The 19,816-nt window shown below is 41.5% G+C and overlaps 1 protein-coding gene across 1 annotated transcript in view; it reads right to left on the reverse strand.

The window, feature by feature from the left end:
- Positions 1-19,816, reverse strand: part of PTPRO (protein tyrosine phosphatase receptor type O) — a 114,807-nt gene that overhangs the window by 13,444 nt on the left and 81,547 nt on the right. Inside the window, exons 18-21 of the mRNA XM_021690456.1 lie at positions 14,200-14,235; positions 10,670-10,751; positions 1,441-1,531; positions 266-342 (exon numbers count right to left, since the gene is read on the reverse strand). Coding sequence (XP_021546131.1) covers positions 266-342; positions 1,441-1,531; positions 10,670-10,751; positions 14,200-14,235 — 286 coding nt within the window. The remainder of the gene's footprint in view (positions 1-265; positions 343-1,440; positions 1,532-10,669; positions 10,752-14,199; positions 14,236-19,816) is intronic.

Genomic DNA, 19,816 nt, shown 5'->3' on the forward strand with positions numbered 1-19,816 from the left:
TGATCTTTAGTGTAATTATTTACTTTCACTTTCACCAGCTTTTACAAAGAAATCCGAACATTACTCATCTAGGGGCTTTTCCCCCCATTCCTTATTCTGAAGAGGAATAATGGGAAGTGTTCCTGAGAGTCGGGTGGCTAGGTGGAGAATGGCTCTCTTTACAACTGTTGGATGCATCCCCGGAGCCTGAATTGTCCTCCTCTGGCTGAGCTAGAATTTGGATGCCTGGTTAAAAAAATTTTTTTTTTTACTGTGTTTTACTCACAGGAATGTAGTTGGCATTGATATAGTCCGTGCCTTCCTCTTCATTCATGGAGACTAATCTCACTCGGCTAAAGTCATCTGTAAAGAACGAGAAGAAAAGAAATATTAAAAATGTGAGCAGAAAGAATTGTCTTGACCTTCTCTAACCAAACAGCAAGTCAGATCAGCCCGTGACAGAGTAGGTCGAGTTTATTTTAGCCTGATATTTCAGCCACACCTCAATCTTTGTTTCTTGTTTAAATAAATATAGAAACACATCTCAATCACTGTTTCCTCTCCATCAGCTCCCCTGTGCTTGTCTCAAGCTTGTGGGGTCATTGTCCAGGACATTTAGAGGAACTAAAGTATCTGGTGGGTTGTATGGAAGGCTAGAGGATATAGCCTAAATCCATGAATTCCATGTCACCTAGCACATCCAGAAAATCCACTACCTTTGGGAAATCTAGAGAAGATGGAGTTGCACAGACTTTGTGTAAACAGATTTCAGATGAGAAAAGTACATTCTGGAACGTGTACAGATGAAAAGTGTTATAATGATGACACTATGCAGTTTTATTAAGAAGGCCGATCAAGGAGAAAGTTCTCCTTCTAGAGCTTTTTCAGCTCCCCTCCTCCCCCTTCTCCATTTCTCCCAGCCCTACCCGCCCCCCCGACCTCTATCCACTGTGGCAGAGAAGAAAGTTAAATTTATATTGGAATGTATTTTATTTGTCCGTTAAATGCTTCATGTTACTTTTTTCTCGAATGTTGCTTTTATTACAAAATGCTAAGCAACAAGAGAACCTACCAGAGGTAAGAAAGAGGAGGCATTTTAGTACATTGCACTCCTTCCCTTGTCAGGGAGTTGACTGAAAATAGTTTATGAAGAGCTCAGATTATCTTATCCTAATTTGGCTAAGATTTCTGATCTCTGAAGAGCCAAATGGTCAGTCTTTCCTGATCACCAGACACAATTCAGTTGAAAGCAAAGAAGTTCAGTATTCCTACATAGGATGGTATCCTATGTTATTTAAAAACATCAAAGCATGAATGGGACCAATGCAATAGCAGAGATGGCCTTGAGGATCCAGACCGCAGCTGGGCTTGGCCAGAGATTGGGGAAAATGATGAATCTGCAGTAACAGTCTGTCAGCCTTTGAGAGACGTGAACAGGATAGGCTCTAGTGAGAATCTTACACGGTAGAATGTTTGTGTAACGATTTTTACATCGGTTCAGTGGAAGGTCTGCCGCAAAGTGTGGGATGTCCAGTCCAATCAATTTCAACTCCTGTAAATGACAAGAGAATAGAGTTGAGATTTCGGTAGTTGGTGTGGATTGGATTATTGTTCACACTGTATTTTTTCCTCACTCCCTGCCTGTAATAGAATTATCACACCCCATCTTCCACACGATGTTCCCGTTGCTCCCTTTTGGGACAGAGTGCACTTCTCCACTCCACTCTTCTCAACTTTCTTTGGCCAATGAACTTGGGTAGCAATCATTCCGATCAGAAGCTTTAAGTGTGCTTGCTCAGTTTGGTTTTCCTTTCATCTGCCATGAAAAGAACATGCCCAGGGAGGCTGCTGGCTCCAGAATGAGGAGATGCTTAGAACAGACCTGACTCTGTCCTACAGACCCTTGAAGGAGGAAAATAAATAAATGTTGTTGCTGCTCATTGAGATTTTGAGATTAACCCTATAGGATGCTTCTATAGCATTATTGCAGGAATAGGGCTAATATAATACATAAATACCCTGGATAGCTTAGTGATCACATGGAGAAGGTAAGAATTATGTGTATCACTCAAGGTATGGAAAATTTGAAAACAGAGACACATTTCAGATTTTTGGAGGTATATGTTAACTGAAATGTACGCAATATGTGTAAACATTTCTATTCTATGGGGAAATGTAGGTGTTTGTCCTCTAGGCAATAGGCCTTAGAGAAAGTAGTAAGAGAGTGAGGAACAAGTGGGGAATATTCCCCATGTTACAAGAAGTAAGATCCACAGGCACTAAGTATCTGGTAATAAATTGGAGAGTGAAGATGAATCAGTAGTGGGCAGGCAAACCTTTCAGTGAAAATAGGAACAACCAAATATCTGCCTGTATGTACATATCAGTACTCCTATAAAACCTATAATCCAATTGCATTGGTAGGGCAATTTTTATATAAACAGACAACCATCACACTTCAACAAGATTATGTGATGGGCTAGGGGGGCTTCTAAGTGTTCATCTCATGTGTCTTCTAGGAAACAAGCTGGTACGGTCAGGCCACCTGGATTTCCCAGGAGGTATCATTGATGGTGTGGTCGGTGTGAATAGCTCCCTGGAGTTGGGCAGTGCACAACCAGTGCAGCAGATCTGGTTATGTTCCTGTACAAAGTTCAGGGAAATATTAGTAAACAGCATATACAGCCATCTACAGATGGAATGATCTATATAGTATGCACTTCTCTGTGAGACTACTAGCTGAGGCTGTAATTGTTTTTACTCAGATAGGACATTAATGTTGTGCACACACTTTACTCTTCATAATTCCTCCCAATTTTTACTCCATCGAATCATAATCGAGAGGAATACATAGCTGGGGGTAGAGTTTGGGAGCATCTTTGAAAGACTTTTGAAGGGGGCTGGAGACATTGGTGATGTTTTGAGAGACCAAACAGGCACATCTCTTTCATGGCCTTTCTATCTTGATATAAGCATTCTTTGCAAAGCATATGCTTTAAAGAGACCAAGTTCTTGAGTCTTCTCTTGTTTCCACATAGAAGTTCCTTGACAACTAACTGGGATGCAACACTGTGGTCCACACGGATGGACTCACTTGAATCACTCAGATCTCTCTCCTCCTTCCGTTCTGCAACACTTTGGGCTTTTTAAGATCATGAAATCCCAAGCTCTGGGGCCCAAGTGGAAGCCAACCTTAAAGACAAGCTATGCTGACTTTGATCCTCAATTCACAAAGGGAGTTTTTCTGTTTCAGGCAAAATCCTTGCTTGCTAAATGCCTTTAACCAGAAGCATGTCACTGTCACTTTATAAGTGGTTTTTTCGTTTTAAAGGGTTTTCAAAGACTACATTGTTCTTATAAGTAACAAAGTTTATTTTTAGCAAACTTCAACCAAATCAGTGTTATTTTTAGGTTAGTTCCTCTCGGAAGCTAGAAGCTAATTTAAATGATGCTCCCATTGCTTAAAATATTTTGTAAGTCTACCTCCTTTAGAGAGTGTCTTTAGAGATAGTTGGTCAAAACATCTGGCTTCTTTTGGTGTACCACTCCTTAACTGTAGGGTCTTGGAAAAGTAGTTCAACTCTTGGTAACATCAGTTTAGTTATCTGTAAGATAAGGCTAACAACATTTCCATCCCTCAGTCACGTATAGTGACTCTCCAAGGGAACGACTAAACTCAACAAATATGAATACAGCACTATTGATAATGGCGATGAAATGCTTCTGTTCGGATTCTTTGTTTTGCTTTGCCTGGATGCATCACTTCTCCGTCTTCTGCCATTGGCACTAACAGACCGACAACTTGCCCCACAAATCCCCCGCTTTGAGGACAGACTGAGGAGCCACAGGAAGAGGCCTCGGTGACGAAAGAAAAGTGTGGAAACAGATTGGAGCTGGGAGCTGGAGCACATATGGAAGCTGACTAACTGACAGAACTTTAATTGTGTGTTGCCTCCCTGCTGTAAATGCCCTAAGTTGATAAGAGAGGTTTAATTGGCTGAACACTGTACATGTAACTTGCCAAGGCTGAACCACGGCAGAGCGGGAACGGCGGGTGTACACAAAATGCTCTGCAATCTTTTGTAATTTAGCCTGTCACTCAGTGGAAAATCAAATACTAAGTTTCCGGATCAGTAGCTTTGCAGTTGTTCTCTTTGCAGCCATATGGAAACTCCAGAGGCTTAAATCTTCATAAAGGCAAAGGACGAGGTGATGGCCTGAAACTGACATAAATCATTTTTGAATTTTCAGTGTTGTTTCTATTATGATTTATCACTCTCTGTGTTTTTCCCTGGGCCACGGAGTCATCCACAGCGGGTTGAGTGGTGGCTCCCCAAAAGATGTGTCCACATGCTAACCCGCAGAACCTGTGAATGTGGCCTTATTAAAAAAGAGGCTGTGCAGATGTAATTAAGTTAAGGATCATAAGATGAGATTATTCTGTATTATCTGGGTGGGTCCTGTATCTAAGAACAAGTGTCTTTCTAAGAGAGAGAAGAGAAGGCCATATAAAGACAGAGAAATAGATTGGAGTCATGCAGCTGTAAGCCAGGAGCACCTGGAGCCTCCAGAAGCTGGAGGAAGCAAAGAAGGATTCTCCCCTAGAGCCTTCAAAGCAAACATGGCCCTGATAACACTGATTTTGGACTTCCGGGCTCTAGAATTCTGAGAGAATAAATTTCTGTTGTTTTAAGTGACCAAGACTGTGGTAATTTGTTTCGGCAGCCCTAGAAATCTAATACAGTCCCCAAAGCCCAGTGGCAGTCTACGTTGGGCTGGCTGAGTTTGAAGCACGCAAGTCGGGGAAAGCAAAGCACAAACATATGCACTGCGTCGGTCTGTTCAGGCTGCCATTGCAAAACTCCATAGACTGGGTGGTTTAAACAATGGAAATGTATTCCTCACAGCTGTGGAGGCTGGGCAGGCTAAGATCAACGTGCTGACAAGGTAGACGTCATTCTGGGGCTTCTCTTGGCCTGCCTGTGACCATCGTCTTGCTGTGTGCTCACGTGACCTTTCTTGTCTAGCCCTACTTACCTTCCCAAGCCTCCATCTCATCAGCATACCAATTTTGGGAGGACACAGGCAGCCCATAACATGCACAGTCATCTTCTGAGAAGAGTGCAAACTCTAATCTGGCTCTAGAGTCTGTAACAATGTCAGCAGGGGCTAAGTATTTGGGACAGGTTGGACATCAGAGTCAGGCGGGTTCGATTACTAGACCACGGAACAAGTGAGGAGACACGACGTCACCAGTGGTGTTGACAGTAGAGATGCCAAATGTGGCAGGGTACAAGACTCGGTGGAATTGGGCCAGGTCTGGCTCGTTTTCAGGAAAACCCTAAAGGAGATGGGATTTAGAAGAGGTGTTTAGTGAGGCTCTGTATTCATTTCTGAGGGCTGCCGTAACAAAGTACCACAAGCTCGGGGGCTTCGAGCAACAGAAATTCATTGTCTTATAGTTCTGGAGGCTATATGTCTGAAATTGAGGTGCTAGCAGGGACTTCTGACGTCTGTCACTTATAGAGGAATATTAGGGCATCCTTCCCGCCTCTTCCCAGCGTCTGTGGTTTGCTGGCAACCTCTGGTATTCCGTCACTTGCAGCTCTATAACTCCGATCTCTGCCTTTGTCACCACATGGTGTTCTCCCTGTTCGTCTCTGTGTCTTCGCACAGCTGTGTTTCCATAGGGACACCAGTCAGACTCAGAGCCCACACCACTCCAGTATGACCTCATCTTCACTAATTACATCTGCAATGACCCTGTTTCCAAATAAGGTCATATTCTGAGGTACTGAGTGCTTAGGGCTTCAACATATCTTTTGAGGGATACAATTCAACCCAGGACAGGTACTCTAAAGGAAGAATGGGGTGCAGTAATAATGGGCATCTTGGGGAGGTGATGGAGGACTGGAGGAGAAGGACACCAACCTCAGGGGAGTCTAGCAGGGGCTGGCAGGGCCCTGGCCCACTAGGACGGGATTGAGGGGCCACACTCCAGCTGCTGGACAGATCGCTAGTATAGACACCTAGAAACAGAGACCCAAACTAGAAGAGGAGGGAAAACTCAGGTCTGGGAACCAAGCAAGACCCCCGGAGTAAGCACTGCTGGAGAGAGTTCAAGGTGACTTATTTCAACAAAGGCTGCAGGTAGGTCTCCAGTGAACTGGACCGGAACACAAGTAAAAAGAGCTGTCAATGGGAGCTACTAGCAGAAATCAAGGCTCATCTCTCATGAACTACGTGGCAAGGAATACAGTCCGTTTTGGCATTTGCAGCCACATTTCTGAACAAAGATGGTGAGAGCTTTCATTAGCCTCCTGATCAAACAAATACAAAACACAGAAATTAACGGCAGAATGAGCAATATATGGTATATCTCGTGGGCTCTCCAATTTCAAGCTCTAAAGTCTGGCTCTTCAAAACCTTTCCATACGAGACATACAAAACGAGGAACTGAATCTAATCCCTGAGTCCCAAACCTCCTTAAGAAAAGATGCACATTTTCATCAGAAGGATAATCAATCTTTCCAGCAGATCCAAAATCAGATGCAGAGTGAAAAAGGAATGTATTTAGTGAGTGCAAATTAGCAAGTCATAGAGCTTCATGTATGACTTACAGCTGTATTGGTAATATATGTAAATCCAGACATTAGTTTCAATTTGCATAATGCTTATAAATGATGTAATGTCTCAGTATGAGTGTGATCTTTCAATGTCAGTATCAAAATGAATACAAGTATTAAGCATTCATACAAACAGAACAAATAACTGTTCAGCTACTGAATTTAGCTAGACCAGCTGATTGGGCCATTTTAATACCCTCTTGGGTTCTTATTAGAGCAGGAAACCTTTTTTTTTTTTCCCCTTAAGTTTTGATTAATTACCAACTTCAGGAAAATTTGATGGCTGCCATGTGAAAGGTCTGACATACATCATAAAATCAGGTATGAGTATGAGTCTTTGAAAACAGATGAGGGTACCGGGACATGGAACCTGAGGGAGTGGAGGCAGGGGGTCGGGGGTGTTGTTGGAGGCTGGTGGTGCCTGAGGGCTGGTGAACAAAAAAGGAAGTGAGTCACACCCATGGGTCACTGCTTGGGCAAATGTTAAAAAATACAGTCTGAGCCTATGACTTAAAGCAGACTTCTGGAGAATAATTTATATTTTCTCACCAGAGCAAGGATACAGTATCAGGACTCGGCACCAAATAAATTACATACAGGATCAACAATGTTCTAAGAACAAAGATAGAGAAGAAAAGCTTCAGAATAAATAAAGATACTAAATGCTCCTTCAAATCATGGTGTGATGGGTAATTTTATGTGTCAGCCTGGTGAGCCTAGATAGTGCTTAGTCAAACATCAGTCTAGATGTTGCAAGAAGGGTTTATTTTTTAGATGTGATTAACAAAGCAGATTACTCTCCATAATGTTGGTGGGCCTGATCCATCAGGTGAAGACCCTAAGAGAAATGACTGAGGTGCCCTGAGGAGGAAGACATTCTGCTTCCTGGTTGCTTTTGGATTGAGCAGCAACATCATTTTTTCCCTGGGTCCAGAGTCTGCCCTGCAGTTTTCAGACTTGTGAGCTCTCACGACTGTGTGAGCTCGTTCCTTAAAATAAGACTGTCTCTTGGGTGCCTGGGTGGCTCAGTCGTTAAGCGTCTGCCTTCGGCTCAGGTCATGATCCCAGGGTCCTGGGATCGAGTCCCACATCGGGCTCCCTGCTCGGCAGGAAGCCCGCTTCTCCCTCTCCTACTCCCCCTGCTTGTGTTCCTGCTCTCGCTATCTCTCTGTCAAATAAATAAATAAAATCTAAAAAAAAAAATAATAATAATAAATAAGACTGTCTCTTTATATATATATATTTCTTCAATTATATTATAGTATATAGGCTATGCATCTTATAATAATTACATAAGAATTCTATAATTATATAAGAAATATATAATGTAATGAACTTATGGATGAATTATATGATTACATTATATTGTATTAGTGTTTATACATGTATATATTTCCTATTGGTCTGTTTCTCTGGAGAACTCTAATACACGTGAGTTAGAAAGCTTGGATGTACCCTCGTCCCACATTTAGTCCAGGGTCTCTCAATGGAATACTATTGGCCTGGAACAATTCTTTATTGTGCAGGACTGTCCTACTCATCACAGAACATTTCTCATCCCTGTCCCTTTCTCCGTTGAATATCACTAGCAGCTTCTTCCCAAGGCATTATGAGAACCAAAAATACTCCCACACACTCCCAAACTCTCCCTAGGGGACTTCCTGGTCCTGGCCCAGTTGAGAACTACTGATTTAGTTCAGCCTACTCATCGGATGAACAAATTGAGGGGATGAGAAATTGTGGCTTTTTTTCAATATTGATTAAAGGCAAAATGGTCATGATAACTAAGGGTTTGGGATCTGTTCTCAAAGACTCATACCCATACCTGATTTTAGGATGTATGTCAGACCTTTAGTACAATCCTACCTCCTTTATAATTCTTTTGGAATAAGCCTGAATGTGTTCATTTATATATTGAATGTACAAAAGCTTTCAACATGCTATAAATTAAACATTTAGCACATAGAATTTATTACCCTACATTTCATATTTTTGAAGCATCTGAAGCTTCAAATCATTTATTGTTAGGTTCTCCAGTATCCTTCCTTTTTTTGGGGAATAGTGCTCCCCATTGATTTAGCCAAGCGGTTCTAGTAAGAACTGTCCTGTTCCTATGTGAGTCTGCTCTCTCGGGCTGCAGTTGGCTTCAGAGGATGTCACAACGCAGGCCTGCAATCAGTATCCTGTCCTGTTAATTTTTAAACTCTGAATAAGAAAGAGAGTCAACAGTTCCCTTTGGAAACTGTGGAAACTCTCAGATGTGATGCTTGGGGGTTGCGCGTGGTAGTGTTTTCCACTGTGAGAAAGAGGTTGGTTTGCAGCGAAAGAGAGAGAGAGGCCAAGACAGAGAGAGAAGCAGAAATGAGAGAAAAAAAAAAAGAGCGGGTCTCTGCAGGGGTGTGGCCCCTGGTTCCAATCATTCCTGACACTGAGCTGCTCCCTTTCCTCCCTCTGGTTTAGCTCTGATTATAAGATTCCTTTGGTTAGATGAGATATCTCAGCATCCTTTGAACAAATGCCCTCTCTCTTTGGTCTAAACTAGTCTGAATGGTGTGTCATTGACAACTAAAATCATCTTCTCTTTTTACCAAAAAATGGCTCACTGAATTTTCTTTATGATGATGCACTTCAGAAGCACAGTAATAATCACACTGGGGCTTGATGGAATAAGCTGGGAGGTACTCCTAACCTTCCCAGCGAGGGCAATGATGCTAACTGTGTCACCAATGAATTTGTAAGTGTATGTACATCATAATTTTCATCACCATTATCAGAGTTATCCAGACATTTATTTTCTGCCTGAGTTTTGGTTTATGTGTTCTTAAAGAAAATCTCCTTTGTTTTTTTCTTCCTGAAATGCCATCCTTGTCATAGATCTCCAGTTCACACCAAAGTTCTATTCTTTGAGGTATAGTATTTGGTGTCACATCTACAACTTCTTGCACACTTGCATGCAATGGATAACAGAGCCGGCTCTGTGTGGAATTTCTCATGACCACAGGTGGGTAGTATTAGGGGGCCTTGTATTTGATCATGAGTAAAGTTCTTCTCATCCTTAAATTCCCTCTTAGATATGCACACCAGGACTCCTGCTGCTTCTTGCAGACCTAAGATATCCTCAGCTGATGAGGGGAAAGAAGAAATGAATATGAATAATGAGGGCAAAGCGGCTACATTCGACAACCTGGTGTTTCACACGAAAGAGCTCCTAAGACCTTTAAGAAAACATTGCCATATTTAGAAGAGTCACTTGATCTCTTTCTTTTCCCTGGTTTCCTTGAATCATGGACCACCCGAGCCTTGCTGTAGGAACCTCAAGGATGAGGCCACCCAGACTGTCTGAGCTGTGAAATATATGGGAAGAAAACCTGAGGACCAGTTACACTGCTGAGATCTGAGGCTGACTCATTTCCGCCTACTCTGACACGTGGTCTTGGACTCAAAGGATACGCGTACTTCAGAGAAAGGAGGTGTTGCCATTTTTTTTTCCCTCCTTCCACATGAACCAGGTATAACTCTCTCCCTAATTCCCCCCCCCAAAAAGTAAGGAAATTGCACAAGGAAATATGAAGCAGAATGCCAGGAGTCCTACAGCTGTAAGAGCCCACCCCCACGCCACCCAGGCTCTTCTGTGTCCAGAAGAGAAAGGGGACCTGTTTCATCCACCACCCCCTTGTTGTGGCCTCAGTGACATAAGGACACACTAAAAATTCCCTGAAAGTGAAATTCTTTTCCGACCTAAATCCTCACCTTGCTTTCTTCCCCACACACTCGATTGCATTGATGTTCAGTGATGGTTTCTCCTGGGACTGTGTTTGTTCACCCCCCTACCCGCATTTGTTCTCTCTTTTCCTCCAGTGGAGCCACCCTAGTCCTGACCGGCAAAGGGTGCACATCCTCACTCTGCATCAGCTGATGAGACATCCCCATCACAGTTACCACACTGCCCATTATGAACCGTATCGCAAGCCCTGCCCAGTGAGCAGGGAAATGACACCAGTCCCAGTCTGGCAAGTCCCATGCCTCATCTACCACAGAAGGTAGGAAATACTTGATCTACGCACCTCAAATTGAAGAGAAAATTTATAGTCAGAGTCTTTGGCCATATCCTTGGTGTAGGCGTCAAAGTCATCCAGTTGAACTGGGCTTTACCAAACACAAAGAAATGTATGTTTCAGAAATCTGGTTGACAGGTATCTATACTGTTTAATGTCATAGTTTTCAAACATGAATGATTTTCTTGGAGAAAAAAGCAAGCTTTACTGCTCCAGGGTCAGCATTCATCTTTTTGTTGTTGTTGTTGTTGTTAAAGTTATCAGTCCCTAATATGTTGTGATTAAAAAGAGGGCCTTATGTATTATACTTCCTTGAGATGGGAGAGAGCTCTAGGTTTTCAGTCAGCTCTTACTCTAGCAATAGAATATTATATACATGGGACGCCTGAGTGGCTCAGTCGGTCCAGCGTCTGCCTTCGGCTCAGGCCATGATCTCAGGGTCCTGGGATCAAGTCCCACATCAGGCTCCTTGCTCAGTGGGGAGCCTGCTTCTCCCTCTGCCTGCCGCTCCCCCTGCTTGTGCTCAGTCTCTTTGACAAATAAATAAAATCTTAAAAAAATATTATATATATATGCATGCTTACATACATACATGTATATATGTTGTTTCTGGAAAATTCTGATTTATGGGAAAGAACAAAGGATTAGAGTCTGAAGAACTGTTTGAGATACGGTTTTATTTTATTTACTGTGTGATCATGGGAAATTGCTCTAACTCTTGTGAGATTCAACATTGTCATCTATAAAATATTATGGTCATACTAGTCTACATACATACATGCTAGCTACACTGTCTCCTCAGAGCAGAGGCAGGGTTGGTGTGATGAAGCACATACCCAGAAAGCTTCTAGAGCCTCACTCTTAAAGAGCCATGTTTGTGTATCTATAAAAGTATCAAAAAGTTTCAAAGGTACAATCAAGTAACGCATCTGAGCTTATGTTTCTGTATCTATACCCGAAGTTCTCACCTCTTTCCTTCTTCTTCTTTTCATGAATAAGAATTATATTTTAGGGTGCCCGGGTGGCCAGTTGGTTAAGCGTCTGCCTTCAGCTCAGTATCATGATCCCAGGGTCCTGGGATCGAGTCCCAAGTCAGACTTCCTGCTCAGTGGGGAGTCTGTTTCCCCCTCCACCCCTCCCCCCTGCTGATGATCTCCCTCCCTCCCTCCCTCCCTCTCTCTCTCTCTCTCGGATAAATAAATAAAATCTTAAAAAAATTATATTTTATTTCCTACAGTTTTCTGTAGCTGCTTATCCTTCCCAGAGTTTACCTATACCAACCTGCTCCCTAAGCTTCTACAAGATGCTCTGCTCTGGCATCTAATCCAAGCCTTTCCACTTTGGCAGGATCCACACAGTGACCTTTCCCTTAGTCTTGCTACAAATTACTCAGCTTATATCATCTACCTGTGGTCTTATGTCCTATTAGCAAATACATAGTATTATTAATAGTTACTTGTTTAAAGTTGTTGATTAGCCAATCCCATAGATTCTGTTAAGATTTTAGTAGAATTTAAAGGGCATTATACCTCCCAGAGGTACACTTGAATTCTAATGGTTTCACTTAATAGCATTAATGACTCATATCCATAAAACACACTGCAGTGCATACATATTCGCATATGTTATATTGCTCGGTTGATCCCTGAAGTAGACCCGGGCAACATCAACCCCATGCTTCAAGTGAGACAGCCAAGGCTAAGAGTCCATTGAATAGTCCAAGATTACGTGGCTACTCAGCAGTAGAATGATGACGAGCACCTGGGAGAATGATTTCTGGTTAAAAGCTATTCCCTGGGTGCCTGGTGGCTCAGTTGGTTAAGCGACTGCCTTCAGCTCAGGTCATGATCCCGGAGTCCTGGGATCGAGTCCCGCATCGGGCTCCCTGCTCGGCGGGGAGTCTGCTTCTCCCTCTCCTGCTCCCCCCTCTTGTGCTCTCTCTCTCTCTCACTCTCTCTCAAATAAATAAATAAAATCTTTAAAAAAAAAATAAAAGCTATTCCCACATCAAACTTGCCATCCTTCCAAAAGAATGGCTAAACGTGGGGCTCCTATCCTAGAAGGAACTCCGTTAGACCTGCCCTCTCCGGCTGTTGTCTCTGAGCAGGGCATTGACCTTAACATTGGATTGAATGATTCCAGTTTTCATCCCATTACCAGAAGAAAGGAAGCACGAATAGGAAAGGCAATCTGAGAAAATATTTATGGGTTAGAAAAAGCAAAAGGAAAAGAGAGACAGAGGAAGGGCCAGGAAACAGAAGAATGAACATCAGGGAGAGGAGGAGGATGGTAAGGAGTAGCAAAAGCAAGCTGGGAGGGAGTAAAGATCGAGAGGATAAAGGTTTAGAGGGAAAAGGGAGAAGAGAAGGTGGAGCAAACGAGGGGTGAAATGAGAATAGGTACAGATAGGAAAGGGGAGCCACGGGGACACGGTGCGGAGTGGGAGGGGGCAGCTTTGGGAGGTAAAGAGAAAGAGTAAAGAGAAAGCAAATGGAAATGTGGGCAGGGGAGCCCCTCAAGAACTGGCTTTTAGAGAAGGAAGGAGAATTAGAAAGAAAACGAGAAGGAAAGAGGAAGCTGGTTTCTTAGTGGTCTCTGCCACCCATATGTGTAAACACACCCACACATAATAGTTTAGCTGTTGAAATATACACCTGCTCTCTTTTTTAAGTTTTATTTATTTATTTATTTATTTTTAAATATTTTATTTATTTATTTGACAGAGAGCGAGAGAGGGAACACAAGCTGGGGGAGTGGGAGAGGGAGAAGCAGGTTTCCTGCTGAGCAGGGAGCCCGATGTGGGACTTGATCCCAGGACCCTGGAATCATGACCTGAGCCGAAGGCAGATGCTTAACAACTGAGCCACCCAGGCGCCCCTAAGTTTTATTTATTTAAGTAATCTCTACACCCAACGTGGGGCTTGAACTCATGACCCTGAGATCAAGAGTCTCATGCTCCTCCGACTGAGCCAGCCAGGTGCCCCTACATTTGCCTCTTTCTTAAGCATCCCTTCCATTTGAAAACAAGCAATCTTTTTTTTTTTTAAGATTATTTATTTATTTATTTATTTGAGAGAGAGAGAATGAGAGAGAGCACATGAGAGGGGGGAGGGTCAGAGGGAGAAGCAGACTCCCTGCCGAGCAGGGAGCCCGATGCGGGACTCGATCCCGGGACTCCAGGATCATGACCTGAGCCGAAGGCAGTCGCTTAACCAACTGAGCCACCCAGGCGCCCAACAAGCAATCATTTTAATAGGCAAAGTGAAGATCATTATGAAGAACTTTTTTTAAATCAAACATTTAAAAAAGAAATATAAGAAAAACTTTCTGTGTTATATACTTCAAAGTTTCTAAGACTAATCTTTAATATTTTCACCACAAAAAGAAACAATAATTATGTGACAGGATAGAGTTGTTGCCTAAGTGTTATGGTGGGAATCATACTGCATTATATCAGTGTATTAAATCAACACATTGCACACCTTAAACTTACACAATGTTATAGGTCAGTTATATCTCAACAATAAAAAACAACTTACTTAGTCAGTTTCCTCTTCTTTAAACCATTTTTACTCCTGAGAATTAAAAAAAAAAAAAAAAGAAAGACAGCTTTATCTGGGCAGAAGAATCGATTGACATAATGATGAAACTTGAAGAGCTTTAAATAATTACATCAGGCACCTCAATTTTATTTAATTTTCATTAACCATACCTCCAGTTTGTTTAATTACTTTTCCTTAAATGAGAAGATAATGGTAATAATTTCAGATACACTTCTTAAAAAGTCTATTAGCTTACAAGAACATACTTGTACTTTACATTTTGGATTTGCCAAATACTAAATTCTAGAAATATAATCTCTTGCTACTAGTGGTTAAGCTGCTGAAGTATTTTATAAATATACAGAAATATCTGTTGCCTGAAAACTCTAGGATCTATAGGCAAGAAGGAAAGATTTGGGGAATAAAAGGGGAGAACGAAGTATCTGGGAGGGTGGATATGTTGGTTGTCAAAGACTCGAAGACTCAAAGCATCTTCTCTGGGAATGTGAGTTTGTGCTAAGAGTGTTGGCATGTATCTTTTTTTTTTTAAGATTTTATTTATTTATTTGACAGAGAGAGAGCCAGAGCGCACAAGCATGGGAAACAGTAAAGGGAGCGGGAGAAGCACGATCCCTAATGAGCAGGGAGCCCGGATGCCGGACTTGATCCCAGGACCCTGGGATCATGACCCGAGCTGAAGGCAGACGCTGAACCAACTGAGCCACCCAGGTGCCCCTCTTTTTTTTTTTTTTTAAGATTTATTTATTTATTTGAGAGAGAGAGAGTATTGCAAGCAGGAGGGGCAGAGGGAGAGGCAGAGAAAATCTCAAGCAGGCTCTGTGCTGAGCACAGAGCCCAATGCGGGGCTCGATCTCATAATCCTAAGATCATGACCTGAGTTGAAACCAAGAGTTGGATGCTTAACTGACGGCGCCACCCAGGTGCCCTGGTGTGTGTCTTATAGAATTCTATTATGGCATTGTTCTTATTCAATTTTGAACTAGTTTTTTAAGCTATCTGAAGAATTATACCTATTACTAGTTCTTAATTCATTACTATTCTGTAAGCTCGAACACATGTAATGCTAATATATGTTACAGTTAATTACATTTTTAGGGGGTATTTAGGGTAATTGTTTTCAACCAACAAATAAGGTAACTGACCTAAGTTAGTGAATGAGAATATGCTCTCTGCTGAAACACTTCATTACTGTATTTTTATTGTTTTATATAAATGATAAATATTGATACGATTGTAAGTGACAATTTTTACAAATAGTTTCCCAAAGTCTTTAAATATTGATGGAAGCACACAAACTTTCAGAAAATAAACCATCTGTAGTAAATAACCAGTGTGATCTGAGTGCTCTCATGTGCCAGAATATTTATTTATATTAAAAATTGTGGAGGCGACTGGGTGGCTCAGTCGCTTAAGGCACTCAACTCTTGCTTTCGGCTCAGGTTGTGATCTCAGGGTCATAGGATCAAGCCCCCATTTGGGCTCCGTGCTCAGCTCAGTCTGCTTGAGAGTCTCTCCCCCCAACCCCCGCTTGCGCTCGTTCTCTCTAAATAAATAAATAAAATCTTTAAAAAAAATAAAAATTAGAATTGTGAATATCCGGGTACCTTCATTTCTAGAAAGGCTGTAGCAGAATGAAGCACTGCTTCCTCTGTGCTCTCGTAGCACTTTGTTCATGGAATGTTTCTCCTGGTATCCATCAGTTGCTTCTGTGCTCCTTGCTACACAGTCCTTCCCCCCCCCCCACCCCAGAGCTGAGCATAGTTAATAGGACACATGGTGGTGCTCAATAAATGCTTAGTGAATTGGGTTGAAACAAACACGTTTGCCATGTTGCCCCCACAATTTTACTTAATGATTCAATGAGGAGTTTGATACTAGACTCAGGAAGTGGAACTGGTGGATGGACAGGAAGTTACGAGGGCAGGGAATACAGGGAAATATCCATTAAGGCAAGAGGTGTTTCGGTTTTCATTTCCTGGTTTCAGTTTTTACTTCAGTTTTACTTCTTCCTACTTCTGAGTGATGACAGTTCACTCAATAGCTCCCTTCTTATTTGTTCTCCCTCATCCTCTGTCCTCCATGTTTGAGATTTAGAGGGAATAGACATTCCGGTTTTTACTTTGCTTCTCCCTCACCCCCTCAAAACACCACTGTAATGTTGGACAGGGCTGTATCATCTAGGCATTTGGGAATCTAAAAGAACATCTTTTGAATAATTTTTACTCAGCTCTTGTGGGGGTAATGTAGTTAACTTTAGGAATTCCACATTCACTTTGTATCGTGGGAGCTGATGATGGTGCTTTATGACAGAGGAATGTTCGCTGAGATAACAGTTTGGTGAAGTCAGGAGGCTGCCAACATATTTTGTGATTGGGAGTGGGGAAAAAAAAAAAAAAAAAAAAACCAAATCTTTCCTATCCAAACAGACTTTGAGGGAAACTGGGAAGAAACAAATGTATGTGGGAGAGTAACACTGAATAAATTCAGTGTTGAAATATTAAGCTGCTACTATTCAACAGCTGTGTAGAAACCTGATTACTGGAAGACAGGCACTTTTTTTCTTTCATTCTCATTCATTGATTGAATGAACTTTACATAGAATGTAAAATTCCACCACATGTTTTCAATGACTTATTGCCAAAAGTGTATGTTTAAGTGTATGTCTTCATGATTTGTATACAACCTTTATGTTCTGCTAGATTTTGCAGAATTGATTCCAAGGGGTTCTCACATCTGTAGGCTGTGGGACAAGGACAGGACTGAATTATGAGACTCCACAGCCACACGGATGGAATTTTCCTACGTTTTCAATTGCTGTACTAATTCTAAGACGAAAATCAGGGGACATTTCACTTTTAAACATGTAAGTGGAGGTTCCGCCAGCCCTTTGGTTGTCAGTGCATTATGGAAAGAGCTAGTGTGTGCGCCTGTTACCATGAACATTTGAGGTGATGTGTAGGGTGTCATCTTGTCATTGCAAAAGATTTTTTCAGTAATTGATAACACTCATCAGACAAACAGTATATATGCATACATGATCATGCACATCTTCCAATTTTCTCTTTTACTTATATCAGTTAGGTAAGGTTCAAAATCCTAATGACTTCAAGAAGTTAAGATGCATAAGTTCTTCATGGTTGTGAGATCTTGGGAAGCCAGCCAGACTGGAATTCATTGTGAAAAGGAACATGAAAAGAGGCAATGGCAGAAGCATGGGATTTACAAAGACTAAAAACAAACAAACCCCCCCTGAAACAACCCCCAATACTCTAAATGTCCCCAATTTCATAAGCGCCACTTACTCTTTCATGAGCTAGCTGGAGATCATCCCAAATCTTAAAAAGGCGTTTAGAGTTATATCATCCTCTGAATAAAATATGCAATAACCAGGAGGAAAGCTGAGCAGTTTAAACTAAATGTTGCTTCATGCTTAAAATGACAACTCTTGCAGATTTCGAGCAGGCAGATGAATACTTGAGCAGAGCATGAGGTGAGTACGGTGTTAATAAAAAGAGTAGTAACAATGAATCCAGATAGAGCTGGTCCGAATGAAATGGTTTTCTCTGATTAGGAAACCTGATCTGAGATGATGGTAACCAGAAATCCTGGCAGAATACCATCTTGAGACTAAGCCACCTGGGCACTGGTGATCGGCTCTGGTTTTGCTATCGTCCTGGGAGAAGATTCGAGCAACACTATGAGAGAGAAAGAGTCTCCTGGTTTCCACACGAACCACTCACCAGGAAGATTTTACAAAATTAAGGGGAACATCTATTCGCCTGAACTTGGCAATTCAGAGAAGAAACCAGGCCGTGTGTGAGGAAGGAGGTAGGGTGGGCGGCTCTGTTATTTCTAGTGGTTGTTAACAGACTAGGTGAACTATGAAGACAAACACATCTGGAGGAGGATTAAAAATGGCTATCTGCAAATGAAAGCAGGGGAGAACATCCACGAGTTACTAGATGAAGAGAAAAGTAGCAAACAGTAGGGACCTCGGGTGGCTTTGTGAGTGCTAAGCTAGCTGTACCTGAAAAAAAGCAAGGATCATGTATTTTACTTCTGTTATATCTGACCTAGCACAAGCCTAGGGCGGAAAACAGAGTTTATGTTCAGTCTATTCTCATTGGTTGATAAGTGTATGGTTTACCGAAAGTGACAGAAAGCCTGGGGCTCTATGTTTTGCCTTCTCTTCTCAGCTGGAGATAACCATTTACATCTCAAGACAATTCTTCTAAAAAAGACTGAAGCGTTTTTAAAAACAAACAAACAAACAAAACCCCGAAACAAAAAACAAACAAACACAACTACTGAAGGGTTTTTTCCCCCCTGACTTGGGTCTCATGCTATTTGATCAATACTATAAATAGCAGACCTTGAAGGAGTTGTTGGAATTTGAAGATGTGTTCATCAGGGGGACCCAGTAAGAAATACATGCAAAAAAAGCACAGCCCTGATATAAGCTTAGAAACCAAACTGTGGGAAAGTCAGAGAATTAAGCAGAAAAATTAATACGATACTATATGTATCTTTCTTTCTTCTGTTTGAATTGAGATCTATGGTGGGTACTTGAAGGGTATTGGGTACAAGTATTCTGATGATAGGTAGAATACTTGAGAATGATTAGTAGATGTTGAGTGAAAAGTGATGCATATTTGGAAGGTCAAAATGGAATATATATGCACTACTCATACCTGAATACTATCTGATGTTAAATACTTAAAATATTGTGTTGGCTATGGTGAAGCCCTATACTCAAAACTGTTATTAAAACCAACTTGGAATAACAGCGAATGGGTCCTTATCATCCGAGACATTCTTGTGGGTTCATTACTTAACACCTCAGTGTCTACCATGTTTCAACAGTTTTCCTCTAGTCTTTCTTTAAAACAAACAAACAAACAAACAAACAAACAAAAAACCCCCAAACAACCCCATTGCTGGTATTAATCTCTACTGGTATTAATGCTGGTATTAATCTCTACTGTGAGAAAGTCCTTTCTGGTATTTCTTCCATTGCAACTTGAAGTCCTAACCTTGCCAACTGTATTTATTCTGTCCTTGGAGGAGCTGAAGAACATTTGATCAACTGTCTTTTTGAATAAATAACTCTACAGATTGCTTTTCGTCTTTCACTCTTCCCCTCACAAAAAAGCGCCATTTTTCCAGTTCATGAACTATCTTTATTGTTTTTTCTGAGTTCTGAAGTTGTCCATGTATCTGAATCTGTCTGTACATAATTTAGTACCTAAACACCTTGGATTTTTCAGGACAATGATGTTTTGTTTTTGGTCAGGAAACCACTACCTTTTTTCCTGCTGCTCAGGAAAGGAAATAGTCCTTCTAGATATGTTAGTCCCAGATTTCAAAATTATTGTTATTAGATTTTATACAAGCTGAAAAGGATACTCTCTGAGATTTGATTATTAAAATGATTTAAAAGTTAAGAAAAGGAGAATTTAAAGGAAGCTGCTTTTTACAGAGGAAAGAATAGATTTTGGAGACACCTGGGGTTGGAACCTGGATTTTCTATAGAGTAGTATGATGTTAATATAATCTCCTTAAGCCTCTATTTCCATGTCTCTAGGATGGGGCT

This window comes from Neomonachus schauinslandi, chromosome 5 (assembly GCF_002201575.2).
Source record: "Neomonachus schauinslandi chromosome 5, ASM220157v2, whole genome shotgun sequence".
NCBI classification, from domain to species: Eukaryota; Metazoa; Chordata; class Mammalia; order Carnivora; family Phocidae; genus Neomonachus; species Neomonachus schauinslandi.